Raw genomic sequence first — 23,640 nt, 5'->3', positions numbered from 1 at the left:
CTGTCCAGCATTTTGTTCAGCAAAATTTAGTTTGGTTTGGTCTATGAATGACTGTACAGTTTGATATAACACAATTTCATACAATATATATAATTAGGGGGTCCCCGCTTCATCCCACCATCAGTTTGGGGGTCAATGGCCTGGAAAACATTGAAGACCTCTGCTCTATAGGGAATGACCCAGGCCAGGAATTGAACCCAGAATGTTCTTGGCAACCGTGCTACCCACTGCGGGACACCATGCAGCCCTCATCATCAGAATAGTTCATATAGAAATATCTTATCCAGGGGTGATGCTAAGAAACTAGTCCATGCATTTATTACTTTAAGGATGGACTAATGTAATTCCTTACTAACTGATCCATCTGATCCAAAATACTGCAGCCGGAGACTGCTGGAGATAGGCACCAGGACCACAGAGACTGACAGGACTAAGCGGGAGAAAATAGATACATGTATGGATGGACATTCTAGAAAATTCTTCGATGTGGGATTTAAAAGACAGGTCCTGATCATAAAATAACACCAAGAATTTGTACTTTATTTTCTGAGATCAGTTTAATCCCATTCAAATGAAGTGACTGACTAATCAGCTTCTTTTTCCAAAACCTCTTGTACAAAGACTATAACTTCTCTTTTGTCTGCATTCAGAAGCAGAAAGTCATCCAGGTTTTTATGTCTTCAATTCATGCCTGTAGTTTATGTAATGGTTTTGCTTCATCTGGATTTATAGACAGATGTAGCTGAGTTTAATCAGCATGGAAATTAATTCCTTGCTGTCTAATAATTCTACCAATTGGGAGCGCTAATGATGCCAAGTAAAAAACCTTTGTGCTTTCTTCAGCAAAGGGTAAACTGCTATTTGACATAATTAGGGACATCATATCTAGCTGAGGAATCTTTGGCTCAGATTATTTTCTGCAAATGCTCAGACAGCCATGTTATGGCAGGTAGTCTACTTTTTGTGCAATGTAAGTTCGGTGAAGATTGCACTTTAGCTTGGACCCAAGGTTTATGGGAGGGTGCAGTCTTAATTGATCAACGAGTATAAAAGACATGTAAGGTGGCGACGGTGAGCAAAGTCTGTGTGTGTGTGTTGCCCTCATGTGGAGACCATTGGTTTATACAGGGACATGCAGGTGGGAGTTAGTAAAGGAGCTCATTCACTCGAGCAGAGGAAAATAGCTCTAATTTTTGTTGAACACCTTTATTTCATTCTGGTTAAATTCTTTACATTCCAGTTTCCATCACTCTAATATTTCTGCCTTTATACCCAAACTCGGTGTCACTGCAGTCAAAGCTATATGTCTTTTGATAAATCACGTCAAATGCATCCTGGATCCAGCAGTTTCGGTATAGCTCTTCATACAAATCTACATGACCTGACCATACCTCTCAGCGGCCTTTCAGGGACCAACAATAGGAGGCACACAACTTCCCCAAACCCAGAGAACTACAGGCAAAGAGGAGGAAAACCTCTGACAGTTTTGCTGTTCTCCCCGGCTGGAATTTCCATGACATTAATGTGCAAATTCACTTATTCCTCCTCCTTTCTAGGTGCTGTCATGAAAATAGGTTAATACTGTGTATTGTGGGTTTCATAATTTGTTCTATGGATGTACTTGAGTCATTGTTTCCTCCCATGGCAGGACCTAACAATTTATAAAATCTGTTAAAGGACGGATTAGAACCAGTAAACCAAGGATTTTTTTCACATTATTAATATCTTAACTGTATAAATGGCTTGTATTTACTATGCATTTTCCCTTCTAATCTTAAATTCTTTGTTTCATGTGAAATAAACCCACTGAGAGGTTTTGTTAATCTTACGTTGGTATGTTTTAGCACACATTGAACTCTTGTGGGGGAGAAAAGCTGCTGTTTCCGTGTTTTCTTCCTACCAAGAGCAAAGTCCCTTTTGTTGATCCCCACTATATAAAGCCGGATCTTATCTCGATTAGCAGCGGCAGCCGTCAAATGAAAGATGCTGAATATCAGCAGACTCTCCCTGAGCCCCCCTCACTCCTGGGCATCATACAATCTGCTGCAGCCACTCTGGGATCATTTGCTTCATCACCACATGTCTCTTGTCTCATCTCCCTTTTTTCCAGTCATCCTTGCTTTCTCCAGCTACATTTTCTTCAGTTTCCCTTTTGCTGTGCTGGACCTTTTGGGGGAGAGGCTCCCTTTATTCCACAAGTACAAGATCCAGCCAGAGAAGAGGCCAACACTGGGAATGATGGCCAAGAGCTTCATGACATGTCTGTATAACCACGTTTTCTTTGTTTTACCAGCTGTTATAATTGGCATGTTCATACTTCCAACACCAACCCTGCCGCAAGATGCTCCCACATTATATCAGGTTTTTACTGAGGGACTGGCTGTTCTGCTCCTCTTTGACACCCAGTACTTCATATGGCACTTTTTGCATCACAAGAACCCCCAGCTTTACCGCTGGGTGCATGCAGTTCACCACGAATACAAGGCACCGTTCTCCTGGTCCACAGAGCAGCTCAGCATCCCAGAACTGATGACTGTGGGCTTCTGGAGCAACCTGGACCCAATTCTTTTGAAGTGTCACCCACTGAGCACATGGTGCATTACAGTTCTCAGCATCGGGATGTCTGTGGAAGACCACATAGGCTACGACCTGCCTTGGACCCTCAACCACCTGGTGCCTTTTGGTCTGCTGGGTGGAGCCCCAGCTCACGACATGCACCATCAGAAGCCGAGCAGCAACTATGCTCCTTTTTTCAGCCACTGGGATCGGATCTTTGGCACTGCTGTCGGTCTGAAGAAAAACAATGTTTAACACAGACAATAACCAACACAACTCTGTAAATACCTTATCTTTTTATAGATAACTGATATTTGTTAAATCTTTTAGGTTTATATTCATTCATATTACATTAAACTTGTGAAAATATTTTAAGGTGGTTAACTTTTTGTTCAATGAAGCGGAGACATAAGAACTTTTTTTTTTCAAACCTCATTGTTATTGTACATTGCAGAATATTTATGTCTAGAGGAGGAATAGTGAAATTTGCTCCTATTTCTGACATATAAAAACTCACATTCAGTGGGAACTTTACTCAACTAGGTCTACTTATGAATCCTATTGGTTAAAGATTCCTGAACCAAAGAACTTCTTTAAATTTAAATGGATGTGGTGCCACATATTTACATCCATTATGAGGGGCATAATAAATAAATAAATACGCCAATTCAAGTTTTGACAAAAAATTACAGGGCAAATGAATATAGCTACCGCTGCTGTTACACAGCCATCCTTCTAACACACTGAAAGCACAAGACACTCAATGGTAACATTTCACGTAGATGGATCAAAAGGAAAAAGCTGTCGATTTCTATTTGCACATCTTTCTCTCCAAACACCAGACATCATTTAGTCATTGGTTTTTGGGCAACTCTTGTCGGTCCATCGTAGTCTTGATTTAGTCCAGAAATAGATAATTGGGCTGTTTGTTCGGTCTGATTTTGTCCCATTTTAATCCTTTTCAACGTTCTGAAAAGTACGGCTTTTCACCTTTCGCTTCTCAACCAAATCTAGATGTTGCTCGGACCCATATCATGACGATTTTTGAACCAATTTTTGCTAGATTGCTGGATTTTGTTTGATCCAAATTCCTGTGTCCTTTCATCCTCTCCTTTCTGCTCCTCAGCCTGCGGCCTGTTTCTGATACGATAGTTATAGATTCAGGAAGTCACAGAGAAAAGTTCATTTTGACAGAGTAACACTACAACATTGATCTGAACATTTTATTTGATTACTAGATAAAGGCTTGTTTCCAACTTCCTGATAGGGTCTACCATCTCTCTCTCACTATGTATATTTATTTAAATACAAATAAACATAATGAGCTAAATAAGAGACTTCAGCTGTTATACACATATGTGGACACACTGTATATACCCTATGCACCTTCTTCTTTTTGACTATTTGTGCTGATGTAACGAGTAAACTTTTCCACTCTGAAATCAATAGTCAGTCAATCAATACATATATACATTTATATCTATCTATCTATCTATATATATATCATGTCATATCTTAACTTACTAGGAAAAAAGGAGAGAAAAGGTACAGCGTAATAGATGCTACCAGTACACAGCAAATAGCTTTTGTTTAGAATTCCTTTTTTATATTGCAGCTAGGCCAGACTTAATCCTTTCAGGTTTACTTTTATACTGCAAAAAAAAAAAAAAAAAAAAAAAAAAAAAGGGGGGGGGGGGGGGGGGGGGGTCATCTCCCATCATAAGGACAACTATTAATGGATTCCAGGCTAGGATGGGGACATAGACTGTTCTCTACCGCTATTGTCAATGCAGCCGCTTGTTGCTGAGGGGAAAAAAATGCTTCAATTAAAATAATGTTGACAATATGGCATAAAAAAAATCTTTCATCGAGTGCTTAAAAGAACTTCAATATAATCTATAATCATATTTGACATGTGAATAAGAAGCATTTTCTTATCCCATGGATTAATATGAAAACTAAAAAGATGTTAAAGGGATTTCAACACAGGAATCCAAATAATGTATAATGCACACACTATGCAGAAGCATCTCCTATTGATCCATTTAGTTTAAAATCCATATTTTCAAATTAAAAAACAAAGTACTTCCAATGGTAAATTGACCAAAGGTATGTAGTTTAAACTAATCTGGATAAATGTATTTAAAAATAAAACTCAGATTGAAAAAAAAACACCTCAAAGTGTTATAATAATTAAAAAAAATCTTCTAGTGAACATAAATAGGTGAACAACCTTATTCATCCCAAACAGGAATAAGTAGATCTAGAAAAGTGAATAAATATACTTTAAAGTGTTTGTTGTGCATCTCCGCCTCCAACATGTCCTACTTTGTCTCACATGTTTTTATGATTATTTAATGATGTGTTTTGTGTTTAATTTAGCTTTTAATGCCATCATCCGAATGATAGCGGACAATTAGGCCGTGTAGCTAAATTTAGTACATAAACTGAAGTAATCAAGATCATTTGTATCTCGTTGTAAATAAAAAAAAAAAGGAAAGTGACACAAAAACTCACCTAAATATCTGTATTTGTCAGGGAACAAACAAAAACCCACTCAGCTTTTTTATTTAATTTAATGAAGACCCTTATTTAAATACTGAACAAACATGTTGGCAATCTGTGACGTGTTCTCCGTCGGGTGCATCTTGCTGTAACTGATGAACTGGCGTCGTAGTTTTCTCAGCTCTGCCATGTTGACGCTCCTGGTCAGTGCCACGTTTTATTTCAAGTTAAGGAAGTTATTTAGAGAGCTAGTCACATGCTGCGAAATGTTACCCACATGAGGAACTTAAATCATGCGCCTGTCACCGAAGACAGACCAACACAGAGCTTTCAGATCAGCTCCTGATTGGATGAACATGTTCAAAGGAGAAAAGTTAATCAAAGCGCTTGCTTCTGGGAAATGAGTGAGGCAGTGAGGCCACCGGGAGGTTTGGTTGCTTTCTACTAGGTGCATCTCTCAGCATTTTATTACAGAGGAGACCTTTAGCTTTGCCTGGCTGCTCTGCCTTCCGTTCAGGAGTGTTTATGTAGGTCTTTGATGACGAGACCTTTACCTCCCATCTGCAGGCAAATAAAGACTTCCTACATCAGATGAGAACTGAATCCAGCAGCCATAAATGTGTGATTAAGCTTACCTTGAACTGCAAACGTCATAAAGACAACATACCGTAGTTAATATATCATCCTTAATTTGCAAAGTAAAGGATATCTTTTCTGTAGCTCCTGGAACTGGAATGAGGTCCCCAGGAACGCTTGTCTTCTGGGCGTTAAAAATAGCCTGAAAGATTGAAAAGTCTTTTATTTAAAAAATAAATAAATAAATAATACCTATATAATATAAATAATGGGGAGAAGCTTAATACAAAAGGAGCATCTGCAAAAACAATTTCTAATTGCATTTAGCAAATAACACAAAATATGTTTTCTTTATTATGCAACACCAATTAGAGAAAAAAAATGACAGATAATTGTGTCCATTAATTTGGTTTAGTGCCTAATATCTACAAAATACTCTCCGAAAACCAAGCGAATGTTCAGTACTCTACTTATTTCTGCTTCTGAATCACATTATGCAATCTCACATTTTTTTTAATTTTTTTTTATTGTAGGAACCCACTTTAAAAACTGATACATTTTACTCTTAAGGTTAATGTAAACTGGATTAGCCTTCTCTATTCTTCACGGCAAATAATCAAGTACAGACAAGCTGGACATCAGGGTTTTAAAAAGCTGCATTAAAGGGGCGGAGCACAATTTCCATAGAGTGTTTCCAGTAAGTCCGCCCCCACAGACGACAAGTTCAAATGACGCCAGTGATGTGCACAGCCATGGGAGACGGGAAAAACGCTTTTTTTTGTTTAGATGCGTAACGTCTTTTTAGGGGAGAAAGTTATAAATACTGAGGTAATTTATTTTAAAAAGAACCTTTTCATATTTCAGGGCTAAATTATGGTCATTTTCATTCCCATGGCTGATCAGTCCTCACTTTAATTAACGGCCCAAAATATTTACTCTAGTCTTATTCCACCGCCTATCATACCCTAATTTAGCCCGTTTTGTTTACTGACACAAGCTTCTGTGAAGTCTTTCATGGGTTTTGAGGTGCACATGTTGCTGGTCTTTAATGATTTATCTTTAGAATCACCCATGTTCTCTAACCAGTGTGTCAATAGCAGTAGAGACTTTAACAAAGCAGCAAGAAACAAACTAATGGAGGAAACCTTGTCTTACCTCTCTGGGAACAAAAACAACAAATGGACAGCTGTCATATTTTCCATTAACAATCACAGAGGAAGTGAGTGCAAGAAAATATCAGACTGAAAAAGAAATCAAACCCTACAGGAGGGCTCACCATTAAGATATCCTGAGTGGTTTTGTCCAATTCGTACAGGAAGTTTGTTGAGGAGAGGGGTTGCTGTGGTGAAAAGGAAAGGAAACGTGCATTGTTACTTTTAGACAATCGTTTAACAGTAAACTAATTATTGCACAGAACACGGCTTTTGGAAATCTCCTTACACTTTGGGTAGACTGGTTTGGTGGGGGGGCTTTCCTTTTAAAAAGTGCATCAGAAATGGCGTCTAGAGGTAGTACGTCATCTTTGAGGACTGTGAAAAGAGGGCTGTCCCATCTGTTCCTGGAGTCTGGTGCTTCAAACCTTTTAACTAATGCGTCAAATCTTTAAAACAAAAGGAAATGTAACTTTAATTGAACAGATTTACCATCAAAAGGGTTTAAATCAAGCTAAAACAATCTAACCCACATGTCCTGGCTGTATTGCTCTGCAGATTCTCTATTTCTGTTCCACAGCGAGCTTTCCTCCCCCGATGTCAAACAGTGTACCTTCATCAAAACACACCAAAGATCAGTCAACATTTGTCAGAATAATCCAAACAGATTTGGATTATTGTTTTCCCTTCATACTTACCAGGCAGTGAGGTGTCTGGGTGTGCTTGGTCAGGCAGAACAGCTCATAGCGGTAACCTGTGTGATATTTAATGAATGAAGTTACCCCAGGGTTTAAACCACTAATCAACATGCAGCTGTTAGCAGGTACCTTTGATGTAATTTAATGAGTCCAAGATTACAATGTTGTCCTTGTTTACTTTTCTGAAAAAGAAAAAAAGCCGGTAAAATGGGATTTTCTGTCTAAATGTAATAACCTGGATGTGGTGGTGATCCTACCTCTCTACTTCAGCTTTCAGAGATGCTCTGGCCTCTTTCTCCTTTTGGGAATCTGCAACAGATCATTAAGTTTGCCTTATATACATTTACAACAATTTACAAATCTTTAATATAAAGTTACATCCCTTTTTAACAATTAATAACCAAATGTACTCAACCATCTATTCAGGTAAAGGCAAAAAGTAATTAGTTTAATACTTTTTCCTAGATATTATTTGACCTATTTGCTGGACATAAAAAGAAAAAAAACAACAACAAACAGCCAAGAGTTAAATAATACAATTGGGTTAAAGGATGCTGCTTTATGAAATGTGTGTATTTGTATTTAATGTGTTAATTAAAATGATATCTGTAATCAACCGACCTAAATATTGAGAAACAAAAAAGATAAACTTATTTGCTATGAAGAAAAAAAAAACACAAAATATTTCCAAAAGAGCTGAAAAAGTGTGACTAAAGCCAGCCAATTTTGCGTTTTATTAACTCCTACAGCTGCTTTTAGTTTTTTAATTTTTAGCAGCCACAGTAACCATGCAAACATCATATTTAAAAGTACTGTAAGCTGTGCCTTGAAGGTTTTTCCTATTTTCTTTATATGAGTGCAGTTAGTAGGTAGACCTTCTTTTCCATCTTTTAATTTAAAAAAGAAAAAAAAATGCTATTTAGGATAAAAAAAATTTTTTTTTAAACCTGAATCCTGATAAAATAATAAGTGTATTGAACACATTCATTATTTTAATGAATTAATAATGAACGTATTAAACACATTGGTAGAAATGAACCGATGAGACCAAAAATAATCTAGAAACTTAAATCTACACCCTATTTAGGAAATCTGATTAATTCCTTTGAGTTTATGCAACAAACTTTTTTTTATTACTTTAATTTATAATTATGGGATTAAGGGAGGAAGTTTTCTCCCCGTCTGGGAGGAGATTAAAAAATAAAAGGAAAACACTCGATCAAGTGTTTACATATGGCACAGTATCCTGTTATTGGATAAAAAAAAATCGCTCAGGAGAGGAAACGAGCCAAAGTATGAAGTTCTTACAGTTAATAACGTTTAAGGCGATTAGAAATGAGGTCGGAAAGTACAGTAAAAGCGAGCAGCAGCAGTGAATGGGAGGGAGCGCCACTTGCCTGCGTAAACAGAGTTCCTATCCAGGCCCAGCGCTCCGTCTCCAACACTGTAAACCTGTCGGTCTGTGCTCTTTTCAAAATGCGCCTTCAGTTCTTCTGCTCTTCTTGTTTTACCGCTACAAGGGTATCCGCACATTACCACCAGCGGCATAGCTGCTGTTTATCAGACACCAGCACGTTGCGGCTCACGCTCTTTCACCCGGAAATGAAAAGCGGCAGGCACACCGACAGGGGGCGCCAAAACACAGAAAATCCCAGTTCCATCATTCAGGCGCAAAATGGAAATAAAACACAATCATATATATAATTTATTTGCTCTTTTTATTTAAATGACAGAAATCATCCATGTTATAAATGAGGAAGGGATATTTATTATTTTTTGGACAAAATGAACACAATATATATCACATAAAATAAATAGTGGTTATATTACAGCCTTTTTTTAATGACAAAAATAATAAATCTGATCAATCCGTTGGTGCTTGATAGAGGCTGGCCTTCAAGCTGGATCTCCTCTCTCTCTACATAAAAAAAATAGAACATGAGATGTAACGATACAAGAAACGCTTACGGTAATTACACCAATAAAATAACTGTAATAAGTACATATCAATACCAATTTGAAGAAAAAAAAATTCAAAATAAGAAAATACTGCTACTACCTCTAATAAACAATTATACAAATACAAAAAAACAACCAAAATGAAGTGATATGATCATTATAGTGGTAGTACAATCATTTTTATATATAAAGATACAGTAAAAACTTAAATTTAAGGCATAATAAAAGGGAACTCTTGCAAATAAAAATAACAGTTATGATAAAAAATAAGACTAGAGATGATAAATAATAATAAACAATGAAATAATTGTGACATGATTATACTAGTAACAAAATAAAAGATAAAATAATCATCAAAATCTTCCAAAACACCAGAAAATATTAATCAAAATACTATGATATTCAGTACATGATCTTAATAAAATAAAATAAGATTAAACTAACATGTCCAGAGTCTGTCTTCTTGTTGGTTGTGCGCCTCTCAACATCTTGGTGATCAGTGCCTGAAAATCTGCTCCGGCCACAGGACTCGCATCTCTGCCTTCAGATGGAGCGTTTATGTCTTCAAAGACAGTCTCCAGAAAGGAGCTATCCACACTCTTCTTTCCCATGAAATGCCCTAAATTCACAAAATAAAAAATATACAGAACCATCTTATAGAAAAACAGATAAAGAAAAAATATATATATTTAGCAGTTTCAATATTTCTTACCTGTTGCCCAAAGATTTCCTCTGGGATTCACCTTGAGCTTGGAAATTTTATTTTTCAGTTCAGTTAAATCGAGCATCACTGAAGTTGCCAGAGCGATATACGAGATTAGGATGAGAGAAGACACAAATCCTCCTCTGCAGATCTTTTTCATACTGCTTCTCTCTTTATTTTCCAGCTTATTTAAAATCTTTGCAGTTCTTCCAATATGAGAGCAGTGTTTTATACATGGATGGGCTGGGCTTAGTTCTCTAATAGCATTAGGTCATCTTCTGGTGGTTGTTGCTTATTGGTTGCATAGTCCTCATTTAGGTGACTTGAGCGAGTTGTGACATCACTGGAAAAACATTAGCTGTCATTTTTAAATACCAGCATCACCCCAGTAGAGAAATGTAAGGTAACAAAAACACAGAGGCGACCAGGTGTTTCATTAAATGCACCTGTTTATTTGTAATTCCTGTAAACGTAACAGTGAGGGACGCAGGCCACTGCATGCTGAACAGATGTAATGGCTTAAAGGATGCTGTGGATTCCAGGTTTCATTATATACACTTTTTAAAATTCCTTTTTGTAGGCTGTATCAAAAATACAAATGTGTTTTACAGAATGTTATAAAAAGGTAAGTTGTGAACAGGTAACCTGCTGCAGTGAGATTCTGAGCACTTTAATAGAAAAAAATTCACTCGTTTATTAAGTCAATATGACCATTAAACCTAAATATTCCCAGAATAATTAATAACATTTAAAAACATGGGAGAATGCAAGTTTTATAAAATAACTGCTAACATTGCACTGAGATTTAACTTCAACCTCTCAAAGCCTGTGGACATTTAACAATCATTGCCATTTCCTGTAGAGGTAGGAACCGTCACGGGGACGACACAAAAACAAGAAGTACTGCCGTACAAATCAAAACCTGCAGATAAACATCCTTCATAACCGCTGATCCATGAGTTCTTTATCCCCTGAAATGATTCTGCATCCCATCGTGTCCCCAGGTTGGGATTTATAAAACAGTATCCTAGATGCGCCGCCGAAGTTCGCTCTAACATCTTTTCGGGATTATCCAAAACCACATAAATCAAGTACCCTGATTCCAAACAACAATCACATTTGTTTGCTGGAAAAATTACACTTCTGGTGATTTTGAGGTATTTTCAATACTTCCGCAGCAAAACTGTAATGCCTCCATGTCCAACCCTTACACACACAAAATACCACCCCCACTTAAAAAAAAAACACAATCTGGGATGAAAAACCACATATTTCAACATGATGAATATGATGCATCGATCAGGTCAATACTGATCCTCACAATTTAGATTTTTTTTTTTCTTTTTTGGAACAATAACAGAAAATGAAAGAGAAACAAATACTCCATTAAGTGAGTAGCTTGGATCAAAAATTAAATGAATCACAAGATAATCCTTATTTACACAAAGGTAGATGAGGAATGCATGTGTCCTTAACCATTAGATAACAATTACGTGACCTAAAAAAGTGCATCAAAATGCATACAATTGGTTGATATATTTTCTGGAGCTAAATAGTGAGGTATTATTTGATGCATTTAATGAATCAAAGTGGAAAAGGGTGATTTTTTTTTTTTTCATATTTGAAATGCTGATAAGTTAGAACTGCATTATGTAGAATTATCCATTCTGATTTCTAGCTGCTTGAAAATGCTGTAATTAATCAAGTTTACTTTAATAAGCTTTAATGTACACCTGTTTATGGTCTTAAAGAATTATTCTTCTTTATCAAAAATATGTGATTGCAGCAATAAAAGTACTATTAAACTATAAAGTCTTGTAAAAAAAAATGTTAGAATACAAAAATCTAACCTTCTTGTGGCTTTTAAAACTTAAGCTCATAACTAGACAACTGTTGGTGAAAACTCAGAGCTTCATATAAACCATCATCACTTGACTTATACCCAAACTATATTCCTGAGGAGCCTGTTCAGATCAGCTTTTAAAAAACTTTAAAAGGAAATAAAGATGAGGGTAGATGAATGTGAAAGATTAACATGTTACTAACATGCAAAGTAAATTTGCTTGAGTGAAAAATGACAATACTGTCCTTCATATAAAAAAAAAAAAAACATTTTCTTAAATATACTGCATTTTTTAAAATAACATAAAAAAGGCCCCAAATGTTTATACCGCATGCATTAATATAATCTAATTCCTGTGAGCCAAATTAATACCTCAGCATCAGATCGATGTGTAGAAGGGTGGAGCACTTTTTAATCTTTCAATGGACAAGAAATTAAGTGGACAAACTAGGAAGGCATTCTATTATAAAAACGCACAAAATAAGGGTATGGAAAGCAATATAAACAAAGTCCCTCTAAAGAAAAGAAATGAAACTCAAACCTGAAAAGATATTAGAAGAAAATGTGCAAAACTATTGAAATGAATACTAGCACAGACTGGTGGAGCAGTTAGGAGCTTAAAATAAACAAAGCCAAACTGGTAAGCAAACTGACTCAGTTACAGCCTGTTACATTTTATGCTGTTGATCCACATTAGGGTTACTTGTGAGCAAAGCAATGATCCATGTAAACACACGCCACCTGGACCAAAAGCAGTTGTTAATACGTGTTGCTACGGCGTAGAGATATTTGTCAGGAAAGGTGCCCGTCGAGCTTTAAGGGAGTTACAGGGCGCAGGTCGTGCGTCAAGCTGACGCTGGAGCACAAATTTGGTTCGACTCCATTAAAAAAAAAAAAAAAAAAAAAAAGACGTGACAAAAAAGCAGCTTTTTCTGGAGCATATGTAATCCTCACTGATGGAGAGAAGCTGCTTCTGTCTGGGAGCGAGTGTTTGATTTTAAATGACTGTTTGTAGTCTTGACGTGCTTTGAATTTTCTGATTCTTCATCCTGCAGTGATTTCAAGTCATTTACCTGATCAGCTGCTGCTGATCTATCTGATCGACCGTCCTCATCCGTTTCTCCGTCATTTCTCTCCTCCTCCTCTTCTTCATTTATCTTGGGATCTTTGACTTTGTGCACAATAAATAGATGTCTATTAAGAGAAAACATGGATGTGAAACACAGGCCGCAGTGAAGGCACTGAGGAGTGTTTTCATCCGTTTTATGCTGAGGTATATGCTGCTGGAACTCTGTACTGTCCTGTGTGACGAAGCCGCACTTTGAGCAGCGGTGCTGCATTTTAAGACGTTTAGCGGACGGAGCAGCGAGATCACTGCGACCCTGGCTGTCAGCCTGCAGGCTCCTCACAGCTGATATTATCCCCTGAAAAAAAAAATCACAGAAACAAACCTTTAAAGCAGTGATCACTACATGTTCCATTAGAATACCGACCAACAAACGCTTTTCTTCTTTTTTACACAAACCAAATTCAGTAAATGTTAGTGTTTGCAATTCCATCATTTATTTGGTTTTGCTTCATTTTTAGATAAACGTATATATTTAAAAGCATTTAACTGAGTTATATGGCTTAAAAACGAGGTAGACACATTTTATTGTCGTTTTATATACAATGTAAAGAAAAAGAATTTTCGTTTATAATGGCTTTCCAACTGAATTATTTTTTTTTGAGCAGCAGCTTAGCAGCAACTTTTTGCTTTCAAATATGATTGATTCAATAAAATTGATTTATCACCCAACTCTACAAGCAATCCTAACTAAAATGGATCTTGTTAAATCATGAACCAACTGTTTTTAACCACATCTAAAAGTATAAATTCTGGACCTCAGTGAGACACAATCACAACGCAGAAATAAAGAAATCAAAGACCAGTGGTTGAAGTCCTCCAAGACTGAGCCAACAATTAATTCAGGACGAACTGAAAGCACTGGAGCCCTCACTTGCCTCAGGTGCGTTAAACATTTATGAATCAACAAGAAAACCACCGGGCACAAGTACCCATGGGAGACTGACAAGATGATGACTCCTCTTTTTTTTGTGGGCTTTTTTTCCTTACTTGCTTTGATTCTGTTTTATTTTTCTATATTTTAATCATGTAAAGCACTTTGCATTGTCTTTGTACTAAACTGTGCTATACAAATAAATTTGCCTTTGCCTTTTGCCATAAGAGAGACGAAATGCCCCGCCTCTCACTTCCCCCCAAAAATTTGATTACCACGGAGTATTAGGGCAAGGCTAGAGATTTTTTTATTTTTTGTATTTTGAGAATGAAGTCGTAATATTACAAGAGTATAGTCATAAAATTACGAGAATAAAGTTGTAATGTTACGAGAATAAAGTTGTAATGTTACGAGAATAAAGTTGTAACATTACGAGAATAAAGTTGTAATGTTACGAGAATAAAGTTGTAATGTTACGAGAATAAAGTCGTAACATTACGAGAATAAAGTTGTAATGTTACGAGAATATAGTCATAACATTACGAGAATAAAGTCGTAGTATTATGAGAATGAAGTCATCATAACACAGCCGGTTTTAGAAAGAAACCTTTGAGTCCACTTTGACCTACTGCCCAATTTGATGCTGGTGTGCTAAAAGATTTCCTTATTTGTCAAACCAGAGCCAAAGTATAACTTCATATGATGCTCGACATTCCTCATTTTAGGAAAGACAGTGCTTCTTGTAAGAGTTTACAACTTTATTCTAGTAATTTTTGGACTTCATTCTCTTAATATTATGACTTTATTTCCTTAATTTTATTGCTATTCTCATGGTGACTTTATTTTCATAATATTTTTACTGTATTGTCGTAGTGATACGACTTTATTCTCGTAATTTTACGACTTTATTCTCGTAATTTTACGACTTTATTCTCATAATGATACAACTTTATTCTCGCAATTTTATGACTATTCTCCTTGTGACTTTATTCTGCAAAGCAGAACCTCCAGTTACAGAAAACGCTTACTGACAGCTTTTGATACAACAACTTATTGGTTACGTGAGCCAATCCCTTTTTCCAATCAGGCCATAATGACTAATTTAATAAATCAAATCTTGATTTCAAGACTACCGTTTCTTTACATTTTCAAACATTTGTCTGCGAGCAGAAAATAAAGCCAAAGCTGCACTAAACCCACCTTTCCTGAAGGGTTTTTAGGTTCTGTGATGGACGATTTCGGCATCTGGCTCAGATCTGGGTTTTTAATACCATGCATGAGACTTATGTGGTTCTTCAACATCACGCTTGTTGTGAAAGTCGTCTTCGGCTCTGTGCAGTACCTAAACAATAGGGATGGTAGTGTTGTAATTACTTTCTGTAAAACGGAATTAATCAGAGAGAAGAGTGTCTAACTTACCAACAGGAATAGATTCTTCTTTTGCCGTCATGTTCGCTGCGAATGTGTCTCCTCAGACTGGTGGCAGAGTTGAACGATTGCTCACAGTGGCGACATGGATATTTCCTCACTGACTGAAGTAAAAAAAAAAAAAAAAAAAAAAAATCAAACATAGTTCTAATGAGGCGAGCCTGCAATCCTGCATCAATGTATTAGAAAAAGGTTTACATAACAGCTTTAAGGCAAGAAAAGTTAACCTTATTGCACATGTAGGACTGTGGGATATGGAGGAAAAAGGTTTCACGATATGATGACTTTGATTAGTGTTTTTTTTACCCATTTGTAATTAGGATCGAGGATAAAAGTCAAACATTTAAAAAGTAATCTTAACCTTATTAAATTATAACCTTTAACTTTTAAAAGTGGCTCAGATCTACTACCAGTCTTTTTAAAAAGACTGAATCCTATTCGTATGTCCTTCAGTAGTTCAACAGAAATACGGAAAATTTCATGTTTTGTATTTATTATTGAGATCGATCAGGTATTTCAATAATATTTACTGATACTAATTTATTAACCAGCCTTTTTCACGCAGTATTATTAAATGATGGCATATATTTTATTCTGTTCTGTGTTAACGTCTCTAGTGAGATGCCTGTCGAAGTGTTGGAAATAGAGCTTTTTTTGCTGCTTTATAGTTAACACAGTAGCATTTTACTATGGACTGCCAGATGGATGGCTTTAAGAAGGCTACTAAACTTTACTTTCATATAAAGAAACAAGAAGTCTAGGAAAAAAAAAAAGATTAAGCAGAGCCACAGTGTAAAAACCACACTTAAACCTTTTAAGAGCTACTCTGATTAACAAATACATTTAGCAAAATAAGAGCAATGGTTGTATTAACCAGCTAATGATGGCTTGTTACACAGCCTGTTATCTGTCAAATTCTGTGGTTAAATAAAACCACAAAACATCAGAGATCCTACAGTAAAGCATCTATATACAATCACTGATAATACATTAACTAGCTAGCACCGCTAACAGCTAGGAAACTACTTTGCAATTAGCAAAAGCCACCATTCAAGTTATTCTCAAAACTGCTCTCCAATCATTGCTAATGGTAATAATATCTGAAATAGATTCAATTATTAAATCAAATAAAGTCAGTCGGACTGTTCAGTGCGCCTTATACTTATTTTATTTTACTTGTACTTCAAACAATACTGTTTTTACATTTTTATATTGCCTTTATATTGTAAATATGTCTAGATTTTATTGTACTTTTTTACCTCATTGTGTTGTAACTGTCCCTATGTGTAAAGCTGATGCTACACTGCAATTTCTCCTTGGTATAAAGTATATCTATTTATATATCTATCCATTTATTTAGCATAAGTAATTATATTTGTCTAAAAGTGATTGGGATTCAGTGAGAAAATGTGGGATTCAGGAACACCTACTTTTCCATGGCTGTTTTTCATGTGAGAGACGTAGGCCTCTCGCTCAGCAAACCACTGCAGACACTCGCCGCAGGTCCATCCTCGAGGCTTAACGGCAGATTTGGCGTCCTGCTCTGACTTTTTTCTTGGGCTATCGATGAGTTTACGGGGAACGTGACTCTTCTCCTGCTGGACAGGATGAGACCCTGGGCAGCCATCAGTCCCCTCTATTTCTTTAGTGTCCTTTTCCATCTCTGCTGTCAGGTTTCCAATATGAACACCCTGCACAATGACAAAGATAAGGGACAGAGGAGGGGACTTAAAAAATGGTAAAGGCAACATCTTATACATTATGATGTATTAAAAGGTACAATAGATCTGGTAACAAGAAGGAGCAGCTCCTACTGAAAACTTATTTTTTCTCTCATTCATACAATTTACACTATTCAAAAAAGTGTATTGCTTTTAAAATATAAACATGAAGGAAAATGCTTGCAACCTTAAAAAACAATAGGGAATTTATCTGGAACCAACCTTAAAGTGTTGCATTAAAAGTCGCTTTTGTGGAAAGACCGAGTTGCATTCTGGACACTTAAACACACACGTGACTCGCTTGTTGGCATTTTCATGAAAATGTTGGAAAAAAAGGTGTTTTTTCTTGAAAAGTGCCTTACAGGAACACTTAAAAACCAACCTGCAAATAGAAAAAAAAAAAAGGGTAATAACAACCTTTAAATGAGACGTAGAACTTTTAGCTGTCAGGTCGTTTCTTGTTTACTTACTGAGGTGTTTGTTTACTAGATCTATGTTTATTTTTCAAGTGTGCTTCACAGCCGTCAGAAGTCTTAAAGGCGACAGGACAGACAGAACATTTGTAAAAGACTTCTAAGTGTTTCTCTTCGATGTGAGACTTCTGTCCTTGAAGGGTTCTGAAAACCACATCACAGTGAAGACATCTGGAGGAAAACATAAGAACAACCATTATAACACCTTACTGTATATTTTAAAAGCAATTTAGACCTTAATTATTATTTTTTTTATTCTACGTACTTGTACCAAGCTTTGCGAGCATAATGCAGACAGTTTTCCTTGACGTGCTTCTGTATGTCAGCAGAACGACTCAGGGCACCGCACTCAGGACAGCAGTAGGGCGATTTGTGGGCGTGGAGGCGCTGGTGAGCTCTGAAGCTACACTTGTTGGGTAGCAACATTGAGCATACCTTACAAATCTGTGACGATGAAAAACAAGGAAAGGAGGTTGGGTATATTACCTTGTGTGAGACAAGAGAAATGACACTCAAAAAAATAATTCAATATACACTGCAAAAAATATAAATCTAATCAAGTCAATTTTTCTTAAAATAAGTGCATTTTTTTTCTTTAATTGAACAGATAAGGGAGACACTGTCAATGGAATAAGAAATTTTTCATTTAAAATGAGAAAAAACAACTACAGTCTCTCATTTAAAGTGCATAATATCTAGTGATCTTATTTTAATGATAAAATACTAATTCCATTGGCAGATCATCTTATTTAACTACTCAAATTAAGGTTAAATACCTGAAATAATTACTCATTTAGATCATTTTTGTGGTGAAAATAAAGTCTACCAACATTTTTATAAAGAGGAACTTTCAAATCTACAAAACCTTTTCATTATACCATCCATCCAGTTGTTTCTCTATAAGACATGTTAGAGAAGACGGATCAGAGTTCTGCGCTGTGCAGACGAACGATCCTGGCCCAGCTGCAGCTGAGCACTGCAAGGAAGCTGGCTAAAAGAGGGCTATTATGCTTTTCCACACATCTAGATAAATTAAATGTTCTGGCTCTTGAAAACTGCAGACTGTCAAGTGGAAACAAAGGGGTTACTATAGGTCTTATTGAGGTGAGCTAGATTTAAAACTACTATTAGCAAGAAAAAGAACAATTTCCAGTTCAGATGCTAACTACAGTTTGTTTTTCTGTCTTAAATAAAAGCGCTTGCATCATGTTTGAGTTGTTTTTTTGTTTTGTTTTTTTAAACCACTTCATATAAGAGCTTTAGTTTTTGCTTTGAACTAACATCTACTTCCTAAGTTAAAAGTCTTGCTCTGCCTTTCAAACTTGATCAGTTTTAATTTACCTTAATTTCCAAACTGTGGAATAAATATATCTTTATTAGATTCTTACTTACATAAACAGACATTATGCACTGTGATCTTTTTACAGCCCATTTACTCACCAGCCCTTCCACATCTTCTGATATCTTCTGGTAATGACCTGCCAGTTCCTTATAGTCAGCCACCTGCTTGTTGCACTCCAGACAACGGAGTCTGTGTGGAATGACATTATCTGGATGTAAGGGCATGACGGGTTCGTTTATTGGGGGGAGTGACTGAGAGGTGTTTGGGCCTTGCTCTTGGCTCAGAGGTACAAACATCTGCTCCTCTGATATGGGCTTCAGATGGAGCTGTGTACACTGCATCACGCTGCCGCTGTTTTTGTGCTCCCTTGCATGTGCCAACAGCGCACACCTGTTAAAGAACACCAGGCTCTTTGCGCAGTGTGTGCACCCTACTTCGATCTGAACACTTCTCCTGTTGTAATGAAACGCCAGACTCTTCTCGACAGCGAAAGAGTCCCCACACTCCAGGCAGCAATATCCATGAGGTGGAAGGTTGATGCTGCACTCTGCTGGGGGGTTCAGGTTAGGCACGTATACAGGCACTGGGTTGGCACTGGTTAAAAGCCTGTTTAGAGTTCCTGCTGCTGTGTTCGGAACAGACGAACGGGGCAACGGGTTGGCCGCTTTCACCTGATGAACCAGAGGGACGGAGCTGCACACTGCAGAGGAAAGGATGTGTGGATTCTGCTGATGGGATGAGGGCCGGGCAGCTACCGAGGCAGCCACGCTATGAGGGACCAGGTTCAGACTAGCTAGGTGCATCGCTTTAGGAAGGAAGCTTGTATTGGATGTATGACCTGTTGCATATGACGCCCTTTTTACTTTCTGTGCTTTGTGGCCAGCAGACCGCTTAACGGCACGACCACCGCCTTGGGACTCCTTCCTAAAGCGTCTTGGATTTTCCTCAGGCCCTCTGAGTGTTTTCGGTGAAGATGTGCATGATGGGTTAGTCCCAGGACTACAATCGACAGCTTGAGACTGACGAGGGGACACAGAGTATGACTCTTCGCTGATCATGCTCTGCGACGGGGAGGATTCATAAGCAGAATGAATGTCGTCGGTTTCCGAGTCGGACAGCACGCTGGTGACCGTGCGTTTGATCTGACCAGTAGTGGTTTTAATCGTCTTGATCCTGACTCTGGGTATTGCTGGGGACGACACAGGCGCCACCGCAGGGGATGTTTTACCGCTGCTGTCACTACAGATGCTTACAGGGCTATCAGAGGGTTTCATTAACCGTTTTACTGTTTCAGTTGGACTTCTAGGGCTTCTTGGGGATATAGGTGCCATGTTTCTATCTTTGACACAATCACTGTGAAATGCTGGTGATTCTTTAGGATTATTTTCCCCTTCGGGTTCCTTTTTAGCATTTGGATCAACTGGAGCCTCATTAGAGAAGGGAACTTCAGACTTCTCAGAAGAATTAGAGGCAGCGACACTGGCTGTGTTTTCAGATTTGCATCCTGTCTGTATGAAGCTCTTGTCACTGCTTACGGAGGGAATTGGTGTTTGACTGCTGACACGGATATCAGAGAGATTATTACTTCTTCTGTTTTCTGTTGTGGATTCTTGAGTGTTCCTGGGAGATGCATCAAACAAGCAAAGATTTGATTTTTGTTCTCTGCCTGGAACCAAAGGTTCAAGCAAAACCCGAGCTTCGGGAAAACAGAACCTATCTGCTTTTGAAACCTTTTTGTCTTTGCTACACACCTTGTCTTTCTCTGGAGTGGAGACGGAACTAAAATGGGAAAGTGATGGAGATAATACTGGTGCTTCTTCAGGTTTCTGATGAAGTAGGGTTTCTCCACAAAGCTCTCTTGGGTCCTCTCCATTCAAACCAGCCTTAAATGAACAGGAAAGATCTGGGCTAGTGGGCTCCACAGGCTTAACACAGGCCTCTTCTCCCTTGAATCCATTCTGCAATGCTGGTGCTAAATGAAGCTGATCGCTGAGATCTTCCAATGACTCTTGGCGACTTGTGTTTTTCACAATAACACTAACTAGAGGAATATCTGCTCCAGTGACAGCAGAGTTACTGAGTAAGCCCTCATCCAGACACATTACTGAGTTTTTTAGCTGACTATCTATCTCCTCTTGGCTTCCCTGGATGGGTTCCTTAGAATCCAGTCCGGGGGCATCTGGGATATCAAAAGCTGCCAGAAGATCATCAAAATCTGGGGTCTTCATGTCACCCATGTCTGTGCATTCTCATAAACCTGGAAAAAGACATCCAACACAGACATCACAACACAAAACAAGAACCATTCCACCTTCACATTCGTTTCAACATATTACACTTCGAAACTATAAACCTACTTTTCCCGTAAAAACAAAACATATTTACTGCTAATGATAGCATCAGCTACAAAGCCAACCCGATTATTTCGCTTTATATGAAACAGAACGTACGAAAAACAGACATGCTTAAAAAAAACATAAGCAAAAATCACTTATTGGACGTAAAAGTATAAACTGGTGGAGGTGAGTTGGCTAATAGCATCTGGCTAAAACGGTTCGGAGCTAAGCTAGCTGACAAGCAACAACACGCTAATGCGAAAACAATAACGCTAAGCACTACATGTTTGACTTGTATATGAAAATCCCTCTTACCATTTAACTGGGTTCGCCCAAAGACTGCGAAAAGTACTATTTAGCTATTTTAATAGGGGCATAAAGTTCCTACTGCTTTATGATATCATAGCTAAGCTAAGCTAGCCGGAGCTAACGTCAACTTGGTTGGTTTTCACTTTTCCGTTGAGGGTATTTCGAGCCCTCTTGGATGTCTTACAGGCCAAACAGGGAACTGACTGCATTAGGAAATTATTTTTTTTAAATGAGAAGGGATGGCTTAGAAAACAGTTACTTTCTACCTTCCCACAAAATGCTAAAACAGATTATTAATTTTACAAATACACAGAATTAGGTAAGCAAGAGTGAGCATATGAAACTATGGTCCTCTGAGTTAATAAGTTCTTAAGCTACCAGAGAAACAAAAAGCTCAAAGACAAAGTTGTTAGTCAAGATTTAAAATCGAACATAATCAACCTAAAAATAAATTTTACTCATTAAGTATGCGATTTATCTCGTTATATATATTATATTTAAAATTTAATTTAATACACTTAAATGCTTAAAAATATGTATTTTAAAATCCCCACAGGCTGTGGTGAATTGAGATATAAAATGTTTATTGGTGATTTATTAATCATCTAATAATTTTTACCCCTGAGTACATTTAAATAGGACATCAATATTTAAAAGTCAAGAAGGAGTTTTTAGTAATAAGAGATATAGAGATCCAGAGATATTTATCATTAATAAAACAAGGTCGCAGGTTCGAATGGCCCTAAGCAGCTTGTTTGGACTCAGCCTTAGAAGATCATTGAGAAAATCAGACATTTTAGCTTGGTTTGGAGTCACCAAATTTTACTAATTTAGTGCTGTCACCTTAGATGGTGTAGGTTTTAGAAAAAAAGTGTTCCCTTGATTCTCAGAGGTGTTTCAGACAAATCCCAAATGGAAATTACCACTAAGTAATCCTTCTAGGTTTTGACAGCCTCAGGAAAACTCATTTTGGAGATGGATGTTGGAACCAGATATGGTTCCAACATATCTGATTGCATTGTTAATGCAATCATCCAAGAAGATAATCCTAGATGCCTTTATATATGCTAATACCATTTTTTATTCTTAAGTTCAACAATGGATGGAGAAACTATTGCGTTTCGATCAAAATCGAGTAGTGAGACATAACCTGCCAGACATTGCTGAGGGAATAATGATCAAGGTGTCTTTCCCGCTAGTCACACCACAACACTTCCAGTTCAATGGAAACAGACAAACTTTTCTGAATAACTGCATTAAAGCTATAGTGGTCATGCTAAGTTAACACAGCCATTAGTTGTATATTAGGTATACAGGATTTTAAACACATAAGTTAATAATTATCCCAATTTTGTCATTTTTCCTCTTAACACATGCACAGCAGTTGTCATAAATTAACTTTGCATTTAAAGTTTAAAAGTTTGTACATGACATCAGAAGAATAACTTAAAAAGTATCTGGAGTTGCTGAACCTGAGTTTAATGTTTCTTTTGCTGAAACTGCTATCAGGTCATTAATCTCATGTAATCCAAATTTCAGCAATTCAGAGACGCTAAATACTAATCAGACAACGCTAAGTGCCAGTTTTTAAGCATGAACAATCCTTTAATATGTTCTCCCACAAAGACTGCTTCCACATTGAGGGTAATGACCTGTGCAATAGGTGCATTCTGCTAACAAAAGACTTTTATGAGGCATAGTAATGTTATAATCAAAGCACAGAAGAAACAGCGACAAGCCTTGAAAAACAAGAGAAAAAAAATTATTCCCCTTATGCCTTTTCACATTTTATCATCACATGTAAAATATATTTGAATGGGATTTTATATGATTGGCTAACAAACAGTAGCACTTAACTGTGAAGTGGAAGGAATATTACACTTTTTATTTATTCATTTTCAGAATATCTGAAAAGAGTGGTGTGGATTTCTATCAAATCTCCTGATTTAATGGATCACTTTTTTTTAGTAATTGCTGCAATTCTTTTGAGGTGCATGGATTAGATTTACATATAGGTCTTTTCTACCAAAGAGATATGGG

The 23,640-nt window shown here is 37.1% G+C and overlaps 4 protein-coding genes across 5 annotated transcripts; 1 reads left to right on the top strand and 3 right to left on the bottom strand.

Annotated features, from left to right (window-relative positions):
* The first annotated feature begins 1,955 nt into the window (after positions 1 to 1,955).
* ch25hl1.1 (cholesterol 25-hydroxylase like 1, tandem duplicate 1) lies at positions 1,956 to 3,794 on the top strand. Its single transcript, XM_038268914.1, has one exon. The coding sequence runs from the start codon at positions 1,984 to 1,986 to the stop codon at positions 2,809 to 2,811; it is 828 nt and encodes a 275-aa protein (XP_038124842.1). The 5' UTR covers positions 1,956 to 1,983; the 3' UTR covers positions 2,812 to 3,794.
* Positions 3,795 to 5,108: 1,314 nt separating this feature from the next.
* kti12 (KTI12 chromatin associated homolog) lies at positions 5,109 to 9,106 on the bottom strand. Of its 2 annotated transcripts, XM_038268826.1 has the most exons (9): positions 8,884 to 9,105; positions 7,744 to 7,795; positions 7,616 to 7,668; positions 7,487 to 7,542; positions 7,322 to 7,401; positions 7,078 to 7,237; positions 6,914 to 6,976; positions 5,771 to 5,839; positions 5,109 to 5,275 (listed from the first exon to the last, which is right to left on the bottom strand). In XM_038268826.1, exons 1-9 carry the CDS (start codon positions 9,032 to 9,034, stop codon positions 5,132 to 5,134), a joined length of 828 nt encoding a protein of 275 aa, XP_038124754.1. In that variant the 5' UTR covers positions 9,035 to 9,105; the 3' UTR covers positions 5,109 to 5,131. The 2 variants fall into 2 exon arrangements, with proteins under 2 accessions (XP_038124754.1, XP_038124755.1); XM_038268827.1 differs by lacking the exon at positions 6,914 to 6,976 and having other exon boundaries at positions 8,884 to 9,106.
* Positions 9,107 to 9,327: 221 nt separating this feature from the next.
* nmba (neuromedin Ba) lies at positions 9,328 to 10,529 on the bottom strand. The gene is made up of 3 exons (XM_038268828.1): positions 10,158 to 10,529; positions 9,890 to 10,064; positions 9,328 to 9,404 (listed from the first exon to the last, which is right to left on the bottom strand). Exons 1-3 carry the CDS (start codon positions 10,306 to 10,308, stop codon positions 9,383 to 9,385), a joined length of 348 nt encoding a protein of 115 aa, XP_038124756.1. The 5' UTR covers positions 10,309 to 10,529; the 3' UTR covers positions 9,328 to 9,382.
* A 1,194-nt stretch (positions 10,530 to 11,723) lies between these two features.
* znf592 (zinc finger protein 592) lies at positions 11,724 to 21,754 on the bottom strand. The gene is made up of 9 exons (XM_038268824.1): positions 21,607 to 21,754; positions 19,054 to 21,212; positions 17,879 to 18,057; positions 17,611 to 17,784; positions 17,363 to 17,522; positions 16,850 to 17,110; positions 15,411 to 15,523; positions 15,192 to 15,333; positions 11,724 to 13,415 (listed from the first exon to the last, which is right to left on the bottom strand). Exons 2-9 carry the CDS (start codon positions 21,190 to 21,192, stop codon positions 12,942 to 12,944), a joined length of 3,642 nt encoding a protein of 1,213 aa, XP_038124752.1. The 5' UTR covers positions 21,193 to 21,212; positions 21,607 to 21,754; the 3' UTR covers positions 11,724 to 12,941.
* Between the last annotated feature and the right edge of the window lie 1,886 nt (positions 21,755 to 23,640).

Source organism: Cyprinodon tularosa, unplaced genomic scaffold (assembly GCF_016077235.1).
Source record: "Cyprinodon tularosa strain WSP-4 unplaced genomic scaffold, ASM1607723v1 ctg71, whole genome shotgun sequence".
NCBI lineage: Eukaryota > Metazoa > Chordata > Actinopteri > Cyprinodontiformes > Cyprinodontidae > Cyprinodon > Cyprinodon tularosa.
This window is presented reverse-complemented; position numbering and strand designations above follow the sequence as displayed.